Here is a 17,218-nt window from a genome sequence, read left to right on the forward strand (position 1 = left end):
GTAGTGTGATCTTGGTCTAACTGCAGCCTCCACCTCCTGCGTTCAAGCAATTCTCCTGCTTCAACCTCCCGAGTAGCTGGGACTGTAAGCCTGTGTTACCACACCAGGCTAATTTTTGTATTTTGAGCAGAGATGAGGTTTCACCTTGTTGGTCAGGCTGGTCTCAAACTCCTGAGCTCAAGTGATCTGCCCGCCTCAGCCTCCAAAAGTGCTGGGATTACAGGCATGAGCCACCATACCCGGCCTCCCCATCATGTACCCTTAAATACCATCAAGTACAGTTCCATTGTGTAAAAACTTGGCTTGATTTAATCTGTTAATTGGAACACTGTTATTAATGGAAATTAGGAATATGACGTAAGCTAGAGATTTTATTTTAATGACTTTGGGTTATTAAATCTATAAGAAATGAAATTCATTTAGTCATAATTAATGTCATATTTCTGCATCTGTATTACTTGTTGGATTTACAGACAAGGGAGGTAATGTATTATTAGTGGGAAGCTTTGAGTGCTACATCATTTCCCTTCCTATAAAATAACTTGAGTACTAAACAATTTGAATTAAAACACCTGAGTAAATAGTAACTTTGGAGACCTACTGTACTATTTGTAACTTTTGGATCAAATGATGCTTGTTTATCTCAGTCACATTTTTATGATTTGTATTTTGTAAAAATGAGATCTTTTTATTTGTTTGTTTTACTACTTTCTTTTAGGAAAACACCAGAAATTATTGTTGGCAGTTTTTGTGACTCCTCTTACTGATCTTCGTTCTGATTTCTCCAAGTTTCAGGAAATGATAGAAACAACTTTAGATATGGATCAGGTATGCAATATACTTTTAAATTTAAACAGTAGGTATTTTTTAAAAACAAAGGCCACATTAAGAAAGCGTGTAGATTTTTCTTTTTAGTATCTAATTGTAGCACCTTTGTAGACAGTGGACGTAAGACAAAGTGACAGATGGGAAAAGGATTTTTTTAAAAAATAGCAACTGTTTCAGTGGCTGAAATACAGATTAGCAGAGGAAATGAATATTGGGCATAACTGTCCTGGTTAAAGACAATCTCATAAATGAACAATTTCATAAATGCAACTGCATTTTATTTTCAAAGAGAAGGAAAATTATAGTCACTGGAAAAGGAAAGAGAAGTTAGAGGTAAACATAGGACACACAAGAAAACTTTCATTTTGTTTGTTTTCTTGTTTTTCTTTTGAGACTGGGTCTCCGTCTGTTACCCAGGCTTAAGTGCAGTGACACTGTCATAGTTCACTAACCTCTCAAACTTCTGGGTTCAAGTAATCCTCCTGCCTTAGCCTTAGTAGCTGTAAATACAACTGTGTACCACCACACCTGGCTACTTTTTTAAAAACTTTTTTATAGACATGAACTCTCGCCGTGTTGCCCAAACTGGTCTCAAAACTCTGGCCTCAAGCTATCCTCCTGCCTCGGTCTTAGCCTCCCAAAATGCTGGGATTTCAGATATAAGCCACCTTGCTGGGCCACTTCTGTTTCTTTTCCACGTAGAGAGTTCTTTGCAGGAGGAGGTTAGAATATGTATGCATCTCCTAAATAGTTGTTGAATATAACTAAAAAGTTAACCAGGACTCTAAATACTATTTACTGCTAAAATTTCTTGTTAATTGAGAACATTTTGGGTTTAAGTGATCTATATCTCATGTCTTTAACAATTTTGAGCAATAACTGTATGTAAAGTGAGAACAGTTTGTGAAATAGTTGAAAATATCCTTACATGAAAGTGAATTTTAAAGCACAGTTTATGACATGGTAATGCTTTGTTTTGAATCTGTTAAAAATTTGTTTATATGAACAAGTTTACCAGTTTACTATGGTGAGCCCATTGAATATAGTGGGGTTTTTTTCCCCCCCCTGAGATGAAGTCTCACTCTTGTCCCCAGGCTGACGTGCAATGGCGTGATCTTGACTCACTGCAATCTCTGCCTCCTGGGTTCAAGTGATTCTCCTGCCTCAGCCTCCCGAGTAGCTGGGATTATAGGCGCCTGCCACCAAACCCGGCTAATTTTTGTATTTTTAGTAGAGACAGGGTTTCATCATGTTGGCCAGGCTGGTCTTGAACTCCTGACCTCAGGTGATCCATCTGCCTTGGCCTCTCAAGTGCTGGGATTACAGGTGTGAGCCACCATGCCCGGCCTGAATATAGTGTTTTTAATTTGCAAGACTTTAAAAATAGTATTTTGAAATTTTTCTAAGTTAAATTCCCTGTTAAAATGGTCATGCAGGAATATATGCTTGCATTATTCATATTAGGGTAACCGTTTGGTTTGCTAGTTTAAGTCAGATTCTTTGCATTACTTTTTTTTTTTTTTTGAGATGGAGTTTCACACTTTTTGCCCAGGCTGGAGTGCAAGGGCGCTATCTCGATACACCTCAACCTCCTCCTCCTGGGTTCAAGCAGTTCTCCTGCCTCAGCCTCCCAAGTAGCTAGAATTACAGGAATGTGCCACCACACCCGGCTAATTTCATATTTTTAGTAGAGATGGGGTTTCTCCGTGTTGGTCAGGCTGGTCTCAAACTTCCAGCCTCAGGTGATCAGCCCACCTCAGCCTCCCAAAGTGCTGGGATTGCATGCGTAAGCCACCGCGTCCCTGCCCCCACACCCTTTTTAAAAAATGAGACAGAGTTTTATTCTGTCACCCAGGCTGGAGTGCAGTGGTGCGATCACGGTTCACTGCAGCCTTGAATCTGGGCTCAAGTGATCCTCCCACTTCAGCCTCCCAAGTAGTTGGAACCATAGATGTGCACCACCACACCTGGCTGATTTTTAAATTATTTGTAGAGATGATAAAAATAAAAAACCTGCTGCCATGATTCAATTACCTCCCACCGGGTCCCTCCCATGTCACATGGGGATTATGGGAGCTACAACTCAAGATGAGATTTTAGTGGAGACACAGCCAAACCATATCAGATAATAAATTGTGGAGAGCCAACAAGATTGAAGAAAAGAGGTTTGAGCTTCGAGGGGTGGTAAATTGTGGGAAGGTAAATATGTGGGGCAAACTAATGGAAGGTAAAGGTTGTTTTAGTAAGGTTTGTTTTGCATACCCAAATCAAGGTGCCATCTCCAGTGATTTAAGAGTCTATGGTGATCAAGAGTAGTTCTCTTGTAGTGCACGTCTTACATGATGGGCAGGAGCAAGAGAGAGAAGGGGGAGGTGCTACACACTTTTAAACAACTAGATCTCAGGACAAGTCAGTCACTATCATGAGAAGAGTACCCAGGGGAAACCACCCTCATGATCCAGTCACCTCTCACCAGGCTCCACCTCCAACACTGGGGATTCCAATTCCTATTCAATGTGACATTTGGATGGGGGCACATATCCAGATCCTATCTCCTCATATAGCTGAATGGTATTCCCTGATGGACATACCACATTAATTATTAATTTATTGATTGATTAACAGGATCCTGCTCTGTTGCCGAGACTGGAGTGCAGTGGTTTGATCATAGCTCATTGCAGGCCTTGAATTCCTGGGCTCCAGTGATCCTCCCGCCTCAGCCTCCTGAGTACCTGAGATTATAGGCGTGTGCCACCACACCTGGCTAATTTTTTTATTTTTTAGTAGAGACACGGTTTTTGCTATGTTGACCAGGCTGGCCTTGAACTCCTGGGCTCAAGCAGTCCTCCTGTCTTGGCTTCCCAAAGTTGTAGGATTACAAGTGTGAGTTTAGAGAGGTATAATTTCTTACTCAACTCCAAGTATTTTATTTCTATTATCATTTGTTCTTTGGTTTGTTAATTATTTAGAAGTATATTTTTAAATTTCCAAGCTTGGTGTGTATCCGTTTCATAAAAGTTCCCCATGTATTTAAAATTTGGATGTGTACTCTACTTTTGGGATTGTTTTTTCATTTCATTGTCTATATATGCTCGCTAATTTTTGATCTGCTGGGTTACTGAGAAAGATGTGGGTTTCTCCATCTAGGTCTGTTTTTGGTTAATATGTGAGGCACAGAGCTGTTGTTTTTTCTGGTGAATTGAATCTTCATCATTCTTTAGGGACTCTATCCTTAATTAATAATGCTTTTTTGCCTTACAGTTTGTCTCATTGTAAGAGAGCTATGTCAGAGTACTTTTTAAAACACTTTTTAATATGGTGTATATTTTTTCATTTTTTTGTGAGGTTTTTTTAACCATAAGTTTAAGCAAAATAAAGCCTATAACTGGATTTTATGTACTTTTAAATTTAATTTGATTTTTTTTTTTTTTTTTGTGAGGTGAAGTCTCACTCTGTCACCCAGGCTAGAGTGCAGTGGTGCAATCTCGGCTCACTGCAGCCTCTGCTTCCCAGGTTCAAGAGATTCTCCTGCCTCAGCCTCCCTAGTAGCTGGGATTATAGGCCCGCTGCCACACCTGACTAAGTTTTTGTATTTTTAGTAGAGACAGGGTTTCACCGTGTAAGGCAGGATGGTGTTGATCTCCTGACCTTGTGATCTGCCCGCCTTGGCCTCCCAAAGTGCTGGGATTACAGGCGTGAGCCACTGAGCCTGGCCAAAATTTTAAATTTTAATATTATATTGAATTTCTTTTGGTTGGTTTAAATTGAGAAAGTTATTTTGTGTATATTCTCTTTTTTGTTAGCTTTCTGTAATTTGATTTTAATTCCTTATTCCTTGCATAGTTTGCTTCTGGTATATGAAAGTGTACTCTCTAAGTGGATAGTAATTAGGAACAATTTATCTCAACCTCATTTATTGAATAATTTAAATCAAGAGAACGGACTCACTCTGTTATATTAAGCTTCCATACATAATTGTCTGCTTAATTGTAATGCCTAGTAAGGATACACTTCATTCTTTTTTTAGATGTTCTTTCACAATTTCATGTAAATTTTAGTTGTATTGTTTCAAAAAAGAATTCCTATCGGACAATCTGTGGAAATACATAGCTTATTAATATTAGATCTAGTTTTCTCTTTTCATAGTTTACCTCTTTCTTTCTTTCTGTCTGTCTTTCTGTCTTTCTTTAACTGAGTCACACTCTGTCACCCAGGCTGGAGTAGAGTGGCACGATCTTGGCTCACTGCAACCTCCGCCTCCCATGTTTGAGTGATTCTCCTGCCTCAGCCTCCCAAGTAGCTGGGACTACAGGTGCACACTGCTACGCCCAGCTCATTTTGTATTTATAGTAGAGATGGGGTTTCACCATGTTGACCAGGCTGGTCTCAAACTCCTGACCTCAAGTGATCCACCTGCCTTGGCCTCCCAAAGTGCTGGGATTACAGGCATGAGCCGTGGCGCCGGTCCAATTCCTGTAGTTTTTTAATCAGTTGAATTTAACATTTATATTCTTCTTTTAAATCTTCCAATAGGCAATTATCTTTATAAAGGTCCTATATAATCAAGACTTTGTTTCTGAATATTTTATGTAGTTTTTGCTATTGTAAATGAGATCTATTTTTCGTTGTGGTTTCTTGCTGTTATTACTGGTAAGAATTTAGTGAAACAAAGTACTTATGAGTATGTTTTTAAATTGTGAGATTTTGATTAACTTTTAAGAAAATTCTTTTGTTTCTTAGAGCTTTTTGAGATTTCTAGGGTATATCCTTGGTTTGGGCAACATACAACTATTACAAGTTTTGCACATTGAACATTACTTAGTAATTTTTAGGGAGAACATTTTAAATGTTTAGGAAAAATATAAATAAAATGTAGAATACTATTAGGGACATATACATCATCAGCACTGTATCTGTTTCATATGAATCGTTTTTATACATATAGAACTCTGAAGTCCTAATGAACAGAATTTTCCATCTCAGTAAATAGAAACTCCTTAATAGTTGTGACTGAATAACTTATGGATAGCAAATTATTTAACTGAAAACAGTAAAATTTAAGTGGGAGGAAATATTTGCTTTATAATTTCTGTCTTTACTGATTATTTATAGGATTTTGTCACTTTGTTCTGTTTGCAGGTAGAAAACCATGAATTCCTTGTAAAACCTTCATTTGATCCTAATCTCAGTGAATTAAGAGAAATAATGAATGACTTGGAAAAGAAGATGCAGTCAACATTAATAAGTGCAGCCAGAGATCTTGGTAAGAATGGGTCATTGGAGGTTGGAATAATTCTTTTGTCTATACAGTGTCTTGTCTATGTTGATGCCAGAATTATTTTATAAGTTTCCTGTCCCCAAGATGATGACTCCACATTCTTGTCAAACAGAAATCGCCCTACAGGCCCTTGTATGATATCATTTAAACAAGCCCTATTTTAAATGTCACCTCCACTGGTAACAGGATACTCCTAGGAGGATCACCAAACCCGATTCTCCTAGGAGTAGTGCATTGATTTGGCTTTGGGGTTTCCAAGCACTTCATTAATGCCAATTTTTGGAAAAAGTCTGTCTTCCATACCAGCTTATTAATTCCCTATGGGTTCACACTTTTTTCTCCTCTGGATTTTCATCAAACATGTGTAAGGTGCTCAGTACAAAGAAGTTTAGAAATCCAGAACAAAATAATGTATTTAAGCAGTAATAAACTTCCGGATAATCTGATGCCCATACCTACATATATAAAAAATTTGCAAATAGTTTCTGTAGAGAGTCCAAACATGGACTAGATCCCTAATTAAGAACTTTTGCATTAAAATCCATCTTCCTCATTTCATAGCTAAGGATATTAAGGCTCAGAGAGTTTATGTATCTGGAGTTAAAGTTATTTTGTATTTCCTTAATGATTTTTGACTTAATAGAAAGTTAAAGTACCTGCACATTTCTGTGTTTTACCGTATGTTAACTTGTTTGGCTGGAAGTTTTTCTGCTGATAATTGGTTTTATGAGGGAAGAATCCTGTTAAGAATGCATCATTGGACTGGGCATGGTGGCTCACACCTGTAGTAATCCTAGCACTTTGAGAGAGACCAAGGTGGGCAGATTGCTTGAGTCCAGGAATTTGAGATCAACCTGGGCAACATGATGAAACCCTGTCTGTACAAAAAATACAAAAATTAGCCCGACATGGTGGCATGCACCTGTGGTCCCAGCTACTCAGGAGGCTGAGGTGGGAGGATCACTCGAGCCAGGAAGGTTGAGGCTACAGTGAGCCATAATTGCACTACTACACTCAGCCTGGGTGACAGGGTGAGATCCTGTCTCAAAATAAGAAAAGAGAATGCATCATTGGCCAGGCACAGTGGCTCACGCCTATAATCCCAATACTTAGGAGGATCACTTCAGCCCAGGAGTTCAAGACTAGCCGGGCGCGGTGGCTCAAGCCTGTAATCCCAGCACTTTGGGAGGCCGAGGCGGGCGGATCACGAGGTCACGCGGTGGCTCAAGCCTGTAATCCCAGCACTTTGGGAGGCCGAGGCGGGCAGATCACGAGGTCAGGAGATCGAGACCATCCTGGCTAACATGGTGAAACCCCATCTCTACTAAAAATACAAAAAACTAGCCGGGCGTGGTGGCGGGCGCCTGTAGTCCCAGCTACTCGGAGGCTGAGGCAGGAGAATGGCCTGAACCTGGGAGGCGGAGCTTGCAGTGAGCCAAGATTGCGCCACTGCACTCCAGCCTGGGTGACACAGCGCGAGACTCCGTCTCAAAAAAAAAAAAAAAAAAAGACTAGCCTGTGCAACATAGACCACATTTCTACCAAAAATTAAAAGGAAAAAAATTTGCTGGGTGTGGTGATACACACCTGTGGTCCTAGCTACTTAGGAGGCTGAGGTGGGAGGATTGCTTTAGCTTGGGAGGTTGAGGCTACAGTGAGCCATGATAGTACCAATGTATTCCATCCAGCCTGAGGGACAGAGTGAAAGTGACACCTTGTCTTTAAAAAAAGAAAAAAAAAGAATGCATCATAGTATACATTAAATTATTGCCTATTTTTTTGATCTATTTTATTGAGTGCTAATGAGAAAATGGCAAAAACTTGTTTTTTACGGTATAAATTAAGTTTAATTTCATTTAAAATTAAGTAAGTTTGTTTTATTAAAAAGTATGTTGAAAGCAATATAAATAGCACTCAAATTGAGACAGAAACACTGTAACTGTAGTGTAAGAACATTAGGCTGGGAGTTGGGAAACACGAGTTCTAGTTTCAGCTTGGAAATTTTTTCTGAAGCTCTTTACAAATTATTTAATTTCTCTGGTTTTCACCACATTCTACTGTAGCATTAACATGTTGGATTCATTGCTTTAATTCTTAGACCTACTTAGGTCTTTAATTCTTAGACCTTAGTGTCATCAGAAATGCCATTACACTTTGAGGATGTGAGCCTCATTTTAAATAAAGTTGTGATCCTCATGGCAGCCTCGGTTTACATGTGTTAAATAAACAGTATTCTATAAATACCATTGTCTTTCATGTTTGGTGATGTTGCTGTTGTTAACACTGCAGTGAAATGCATATATAAGCAAACTACATTATGTACTCATGAACATGGTCCTTTGTTTTGAAACTTTGATCACTGATTGTTTGCAGTCTTTCATTGCGGAACTACTCTTTCCCTTTGAATGTTTTGAGAGATTCCTTTGTTCAGATCAGTCCAATTTTATTTCTGGATTGGTCTCTACTTTCCCTTTCCTCACTGGTCAAGCGAGGTCTGTCTTTAGTTGTTTGCTACTACTAACATTTGATGGCCACACTTCAGCAAGTACATTTGTAAATACTCTCTCCCTCTCTCTTAGTTTGTAGTCTAGAGATCATATTGGTTAATGAAATTATGAAGAGGGAACATATTTATAAAAACCCAGAAATTCTCGATGCAGAAAGTCTAGCTGATTGTGAACCCAAAATACCCGAGACAGGTCTCAACCAATTTAGAAAGTTTATTTTGCCAAGGTTAAGAACACATCCATGACATAGTCTCACGAGTTTCTGATGACACGTGTGCAACGTGTGCAAAGTGGTTAGGGTACAGCTTGCTTTTATACATTTTAGGGAGACATGAGACATCAGTCAACATGTGTAAGATGTACATTGGTTCGAACCGGAAAGGCAGGACAACTCGAAGCAAGGGGCTTTCAGGTAATAAGTAGATAAGAGACAAAAGGTTGCATTCTTTTGAGTCCTTGATTGACCTTTCACTGAATAGTCTGGCTCAGTGAATCTGCGTTTTTACATAAACAATAGGGCAGAGGAAGCAATCAGAAATGCAGTTGTGTCAGGTGAGCAGAGGGATGACTTTCTGTCCCTCACCTGTGAAGATAAGCTATCAGTTTACATTGCTAGGGTGAAATTCAACAGAGTTGTTTGAGAGTGAACATCTGGAGGCTCACAAGGAATTTCCTTGTGGGCAAACTGTGAGGGAGGTATGTAGCTTTTTAATCTTTGTTGCTATCTTATTTAGGAATAAGATGGGAGGCAGGTTTGTCTGACATAGTTCCCAGCTTGACTTTTCCCTCGGCTTAGTGATTTTGGGGTTCCAAGATTTATTTTCCATTCACGTATCAATCAGATCATTTGGTTTGTGAAGTTTCCTATGCTTAACGAAAATATGTGCACTAGTTTTCCTAGAGTTTCATTGTCAGAGTCTCAAGTTTTTGTTTGGAAATTGTATTTGGTCACATTAATTATACTCTATATTAGTTCCAAAGAAATAACTTTGGTTAAGAAAATAATTCTCATGCATAACTCCACGAGGGTGGGGTTATACCTTAATCCATCCTCATGTGCTCACAACAACTGGGGCGAATGTGTTGCCCAGTGCTGGTGTTCTGGAGCCTTGGATAGGTTTACCCAGAAAGCAGCTTTCAAGTCAGAAACTAACATTCATAAGGGAGTTGAGGATTTTATAAATAGATATCCGTAATTCATGTAGTTTTCAAGTAAGTAGTATTTGAATCTTTTCTGGTTAGATAATAATTGTGATGTGTTGTCATATAACAATATGTTTTTCATTATTTAAATAATTTTAGAGTTACATTGAAAAATGGCTGTAGATATTTATGGAATACTTTTTCTTTTCTTCTTGATTATCAAGGCTTGGACCCTGGCAAACAGATTAAACTGGATTCCAGTACACAGTTTGGATATTACTTTCGTGTAACCTGTAAGGAAGAAAAAGTCCTTCGTAACAATAAAAACTTTAGTACTGTAGATATCCAGAAGAATGGTGTTAAATTTACCAACAGGTTTGCAAGTCATTATTATATTTTTAACCCTTTATTAATTCCCTGAATGCTCTAACATGATGTGAATGTTCTATGATAAGGAAGTTTTACTAATGTAGTCATCAGGTAAGAGTCAAGCTTTCTTCCAAATAGCAGTCAGCTGTCCCAATACCATTTGCTAAATAATCCATCTGTTCCCCACTGACTGAAGTGGTACTTTGGGTCTGTTTTAAAGAGTCTACTTTTACCTTGTCTCACCATTCTTTTGTCTACGCAAAATATATTTTATCACTTATTCTGTGTTACCATATCTATTAGAGCTAGTTCCCGCTCATATCTCGGCTTTATTTTCATGTTTCTTTTATCTCTTTTTTTTTTTTCCCCCGAGATGGAGTCTTGCTGTGTCGCTCAGGCTGGAGTGCAGTGGCATGCAGTCTTGACTCACTGCAACCTCCACCTCCCGGATTCAAGCGATTCTCATGCTTCAGCTTCCTGAGTAGCTGGGATTATAGGCCTGCACCACCACACCTGGTTCATTTTTTTATTTTTAGTAGCAATGGGTTCTCACCATGTTGGACAGGCTGGTCTCAAACTCCTGGCCTCGAGTGATCCACCTGCCTCAGCTTCTGAAAGTGCTGAGATTACAGGTGTGAGCCAACGTGCCTGACCCACATGTTTACTTTTTGTAAGAAAACTGCTATCATTTATCAAGTTAAAAAAATTATTCTGGTATTTCAGTTGGGTGTTTAAATTAGTTTAGGGAAATATGAGGCCATTCACTAGATTCTAGCTTTTTTTTTTTTTTAATCTTGTTTCATGTTGAAACAAATTTTAACAGTTTTTTCCTGCCATTTTTCTAACTGATCTTAGGAAGTCCGTGAAGCAAATTATTGCTATGTAAAAAAAAATTATTTTAAATTAATTAAAAAATTTTAAAATTATATTTAAAATCTTCTGTGGCTTATGGTGGGGGGAGGCTAAAGCCTTTCTCCTTTTGTACTGTTCTGGAAACTACTCCCTCCCCTCCTGAATTTTCCCAGAACTTTACAGGTAGCTTATATATATATGATCCCCTGTCATCTGTTTATTTAACAAGTACTTTGAGTGTCTGTTATATGCAGACATTCTAGGTGTTCAGACACCCTAGTAATTAGTTTGTTCTTCATAACTCTCAGTAAAGAAGACATGTATATTTCTCATTTTATAGGTGAAGAAGCTAAGACTTCACTTTTCCTCAGTTAGACGGCTAGTGCTGGTGGGTGCCTAAACTTAGATCTTCTGTTACCAAATCTAGGTGTGTTGTTTTTCCAGCACACTAGAATACTCCTGGTTCAAGAAATGTATATATTTTAGCTGGTATAAGATACAACTTTTGGGGTGTTCTAATCATCTTCAAGTTTTTTGTGGGTTAGTTATAACATATGAAAAAAGATTGGACTGAATGGCCACATGATGCCAAGAGTGAAAGTCACTCACTAGGTTATGACCTGTAGAATCTGGTCCCTGCCTGCCTCTGCTTTTATATTTTGCAACTTGTCCCTTCACACAGTGGTCTCACTTTTATAATGTCTTTCCCTCATGCATTTCTTTAATTCTTTTTTTTTTTTTTTTTGCCTGTTTCATAGTAGTCTGTGCTGCTACTTGCCCCTGTACTGTTCTTGAGCTATACATGTCTGCTGTGCCATTGAGTGATTCCATCAAGGCCACAATTATCATCTTGATGAACTGATTTTCTCCCACTGCTGATAATTACTTCTCTCCTTTCTTTCTCCTTTACATCACCTCTTTTTGTTCTTAGTTTCATTCCCTTCTTGATTCCAGTTAATATTTTTTTCTTATTCTCATCTTCCTTGAGTATTTTTTATGTCAACCTCTATTTTTTGTTTTCTTTTTTTTCTTTTTTTTGGTGAAGGGTTTGGCTTTGTCGCTCAGGCTGGAGTGTAGTCGCACAATTTCGGCCCACTGCAACCTCCACCTCCTGGGCTCAAGCCATCCTCCCACCTCAGCCTCCCAAGTAACTGGGACTACAGGTGTGCCCCACTACTTTGTATTTTTAATAGAGACAGGATTTCCCCATGTTGCTCAGACTGATCTTGAACTCCTGGGCTCAAGCAATCCACCTGCCTTGGCCTCCCAAAGTGCTGGGATTACAGGATTACAGACGTTGTGCCCGGCTCAACCTCTAATTTTAATTTTCTCTTCAAATTGCTCAACGAGATTTAGTTTCAAAACATTTTCCTGGCTGTGCATGGTGGCTTACGCCTATAATTCCATCACTTTGGGAGGCCGAGGCGGGTGGATCACTTAAGGTCAAGAGTTCGAGACCAGCCTGGCCAACATGGTGAAACGCCATCTGTACTAAAAAATACAAAAATTAGCCAGGTGTGGTGGCACATGCTTGTAATCTTAGCTACTGTGGAGTCCGAGGCATGAGGATTGCTTGAACCTGGGAAGCAGAGGTTACAGTGAGTCAGTCATACCACTGAACTCCAGCCTGGGCAACAGGCTCAAACAAACAAAACCAAACCCATTTTTCTTATTTTGAAAACTTTTAGTATTAAGATATTTTTGCTACAGTAATGAGAAATACTGTTTGTGTGTTCGTTTGTGGGTTTTTTTTGTTTTTTCTTTGCCTTTTTTTTCTTTTTTTTTTTTTTTGAGACAGAGTTTTGCTCCTGTTGCCCAGGCTGTAGTGCAATGGCGCTATCTCAGCTCACCACAACCTCTGCCTCCCGGGTTCAAGTGATTCTCCTGCCTCAGCCTCCCAAGTAGCTGGGATTACAGGCATGCGCCACCACACCTGACTAATTTTGTATTTTTAGTAGAGACGGGTTTTCTCCATGTTGGTCAGGCTGGTCTCAAGCTCCCGACCTCAGGTGATCCACCTGCCTCAGCCTCCCAAAGTGCTGGGATTACAGGCACCCTGCCTGTGTTTGTGTTTTAAAAGGGGTCATGGCTTTAATTTTTTTTTTTCTTTCTCTGAGACGGAGTTTCCCTCTTGTTGCCCAGGCTGGAATGCAATGGTGTGTTCTTGGTTCACCGTAACTTCCATCTCCTGGGTTCAAGCGATTCTCCTGCCTCAGCCTCCTGAGTAGCTGGAATTACAGGCACGCACCATCATGCCTGGCTAATTTTTGTATTTTTAGCAGAGACGGGGTTTCTCCATGTTGGTCAGGCTGGTTTCGAACTACCAACCTCGGGTGATCCACCCGCCTCAGCCTCCCAAAGTACTGGGATTACAGGCGTGAGCCACCACGCCCGGCCGACTTCAGTCTTAAATAAGGATTCCATTTAAATATTTTGTAAAAGGGCACAGGTCATATTTTTACTCAGGGGAATATAGTTATAGCAGGAATTGTGCCATTGCACTATTCCAAACAGCATAAAAGAACGTTAATAAATTGAATTCTAACCACATTTGTCCCTAAGGAGTTGTCTGTTTTCCACTTGTATTTCCATTTTAATTATTGTTTTGATGTTTCATAGGATACTTTGGATATGTTTCATGTAGTACACTTTGCTTCTAGTACACATTTTAATATTTTTAATAAAACTGTTATGTTGATTTGCAGCAAATTGACTTCTTTAAATGAAGAGTATACCAAAAATAAAACAGAATATGAAGAAGCCCAGGATGCCATTGTTAAAGAAATTGTCAATATTTCTTCAGGTAAACTTAATAGAAATAGTAATGTTCTGAATGTCGCCTGGCTTTTGGTAATAGAAAAAAAAATCATGATATTTGAAGTGTGTTTTGTTATTTTCTAAAACCATTACATTTTGACTATTTAATATGTTAGGTTTCCTATATAAAATAAGGCATGGTATGTTACGGTAGGACACATAACTGGAAATTACTCTTGTACATAGAAACAAAAAATGGCAGAAAAGCACAAAACTTACTATAGTTGTAACAAGGAAAGGAAACACTAGGGCCTACAACATACTAATGTCTTGGGTCATCTATGGGCTCATGAGGCTCTAGGTTATGGAAGTAAATACCACTGAAAAGCAAATATTAATTACACACGAGGCAGGTCTTTTTGAGTTCTGTGTGTCATTTTGTAGATTTTGAGTTCATTCTAGTGGCACCATTTGAGATCATTTTCATGTAATTAAAGGAACACAGCAACCTGACACTGTTATTGCCCTTAGAATGGAATGAGTATATGTTTAGCACAAAGTAGGTGGTAATGTGTTAAGTTGGAAGGCTTTGCCGATCATGGTGTGTATGTTGACTGTAACCTTTATTGTGCCTTTAAAAAATATACTCAAGAACTACCTTACCCAAGTAATTAAAGTTAAAATTACCAGTCATGGGACAAATGACCTGTACTTCCTGGTGTAATATAGAAAGAAGGACACAGTATCACCTATATGGTATTCTTGACCAAAATATTTAACCTGATTTTAAACAAGTAAAAATTCAAATAAATTTAGATTGTGGTACATTCAGGGCCTGAACTTTAATAAATGTCCATGTCATGGCAGCAAAAAAGAAATCAAAAGGTCTTAAAGAGACAGGGCAGCCAAACGCAGTAGACAGTTGTTGATTAGACCCCAATTTAGAGGTTGGAGCTGGGGAATAGCTATAGAGGACACTATTGGGGCGAATTGAGAAAGTTTAATATGAGACAATATGGTGTTAGCGTCAGATTTCTTGTGTGAAATGGTAGTGTTATGATTAGGAGAATGTCCTTGTTCTCAGGATATGCATGCTAAATTATTTAAGGGTAAATATTTTTTTGAAAGGTTATGTGCATGAATAATTCTGTAAATTGTGTTGCTATTATGAATTGTCATAATAAATCAAAAGGAAACAAAACTCAAGGTTTTATTTTAATACACTTTATGTATTGTTGAAATGAATGGAATTGATTTGTAAAGATTACATTTTTGCTTGTTTGTATCAGAAAGCAGTGACATAATAATCTTCTAGCTGAATTATGTTTCTTAGGCTAGATTGCATTTTAAAGAACCCTATAAATACCATTTATTTGAACTATGGATCTTCCTTAAAAAATAATATTTATTAAGCACCTAGCAGGGCAAAGTTTTTAGATTTTTACATTTAAATTGCAGATTTTATATTAGAAGTCAACCTGAATTTAAATGAAACTTCTTCTTGGTCTGATATTACATATTACAAAATATTTGTATTTAAAAATATAATGGAGGCTGGACATGGTGGTTCACACCTGTAATCCCAGCACTTTGGGAGGCTGAGCTAGGAGGATTGCTTGAGCCCAGGAGTTTGAGACCAGCCTAGCCAACACAGGGGGACCCTGACTCTACAAAAAAATCCCCCCAAAATTAGCCAGGTGTGGTGGTGCATGCCTGTAGTCCCAGCTACTCGGGAGGCTGAGGCAGGAGAATCACTTGAACACAGGAGGTCAAGGCTGCGGTGAGCCATAATTATGCTACTTCAGCCTGGGCAACAGAGCAGAGGTTGCAGTGAGCTGAGATCACGTCACTGCACTCCAGCCTGGGCAACAGAGCAAGACTCCATCTCAAAAAGTGTAATGGATCACTTTTATAACTTTCTGTCATACAATTAAGTCACAAAAGGTTAAGAGCCAGTTATGCGACATGCCAAGTATAGACTCTTAATTAAGATGCTTTGGTTTGCTTTTGGTAGATATGTATGTATGTATGTATTTGATGGGGTCTTACCATGTTGCCCAGGCTTTAGTGCAGTGGTGTGATCATGATTCACTGCAGCTTCAACCTCCTAGGTGCAAGCAATTCTCCCCACTCAGCCTCCCAAGTAGCTTGGGACTACAGGCATGTGCCACCACACCTGGTTAATTTTTTAAAAATTATCTTTTGTAGAGATGAGGTCTCACTATGTTGCCCAAGCCAGACTCAAGCAATCTTCCTACCTTGGCCTCCCAAAGTATTGGGATTACAGGCGTGAGCCACCCTGCCCAGCCTAGTTTTCTTTTTTTACTATAAACTTATTCTTGTCAGTATGCTAGCAATTTTACAAGTTTTAAAGTAGTTATAGCAAGTACTTCACTCATGTTTAATTCTTAAAGGCTTATATTGCTATATAATAGGGTAGTGTGAATTCTTCCTTTCTTTTTCTTTAGAAAAACGTATTCGGTAAAAGTAATAAATTTTAAAAGTATACTGAGGCCAGGTGCTCACACCTATAATCCCAGCACTTTGGGAGGCTGAGGCGGGTGGACCACCTGAGGTCAGGAGTTCGAGACGGGCCTAAGCAGCATGGTGAAACCCTCTCTCTATAAAAGTACAAAAATTAGCTGGGTGTGGCGGCAGGTGCCTGTAATCCCAACTACTCGGAAGGCTGAGGCAGGAGAATCCTTTGAACCCAGGAGGCGAGGTTGCACTGAGCCGAGATCACACCATTGCACTCCAGCCTGGGCGACAGAGCAAGAGCAAGACTCTGTCTCCAAAAAAAAAAAAAAAGATATACTGAAACAGAGGAAGATAATTATGTCTGCTTGGCCCCATTGTTAAGTTGATTTTTATTTTGAAAACATTTGATCGCTGTTACGGGGAACAAGGGAATAAAAAATGAGTTAAATTTCCAGCCCCTTGATTAAACTAATAATTTTTGGTTTTCCTAGAATTAAACGCTTTTATCTTGAATGTTCTGTGAAACTTTTGACATGATTGATAGCTGTATGATAGTCTGAATGACATGTGGGTCATGTACCAGCCCCTCCAACCTGTTAACATTTAGAATCTTTTCAGAAAAGTTAAAGCATTGTTAATTTTCTTCATGTTTTTTGTCTAGCATGTGTCAGAGATTTTTTTAATGTACCTATTAATAGCGTTTAGTTTTAATACTCTAGAACAGTAGAATCTTGGAAATGTTTTAAGTGACAATTAGAGATTTAAATTTATGCTGACATTCTCTGCATGTGATACTAAAGAAAGCCAAACTAACTGTTTTACGGTCAGTTTGTACAATATACCAGGCCTTGATGGTCACATTTCAACATGCTACCTTTTTGCTTACATGTGTCTTATGATGATTTTGAGGTGTCATTCTGGTTTCTCAGATACTTAAAATATAGAAAAAGGTGTGTCTTAAAATTGAGAGAATGTCTTAGATATCACTGCACCGTTTCTCTTAACC

At 38.7% G+C, this 17,218-nt stretch overlaps 1 protein-coding gene across 3 annotated transcripts in view; it reads left to right on the forward strand.

The window, feature by feature from the left end:
- MSH2 (mutS homolog 2) overlaps positions 1-17,218 on the forward strand; it is a 102,454-nt gene that overhangs the window by 47,795 nt on the left and 37,441 nt on the right. For all 3 annotated transcript variants that reach the window (XM_025405779.1, XM_025405778.1, XM_025405780.1), the window contains 4 exons: positions 719-828; positions 5,968-6,091; positions 9,981-10,131; positions 13,683-13,780. In XM_025405779.1, coding sequence (XP_025261564.1) covers positions 719-828; positions 5,968-6,091; positions 9,981-10,131; positions 13,683-13,780 — 483 coding nt within the window. The remainder of the gene's footprint in view (positions 1-718; positions 829-5,967; positions 6,092-9,980; positions 10,132-13,682; positions 13,781-17,218) is intronic.

Source organism: Theropithecus gelada, chromosome 13, assembly GCF_003255815.1.
Source record: "Theropithecus gelada isolate Dixy chromosome 13, Tgel_1.0, whole genome shotgun sequence".
In the NCBI taxonomy this organism is placed as follows: Eukaryota; Metazoa; Chordata; class Mammalia; order Primates; family Cercopithecidae; genus Theropithecus; species Theropithecus gelada.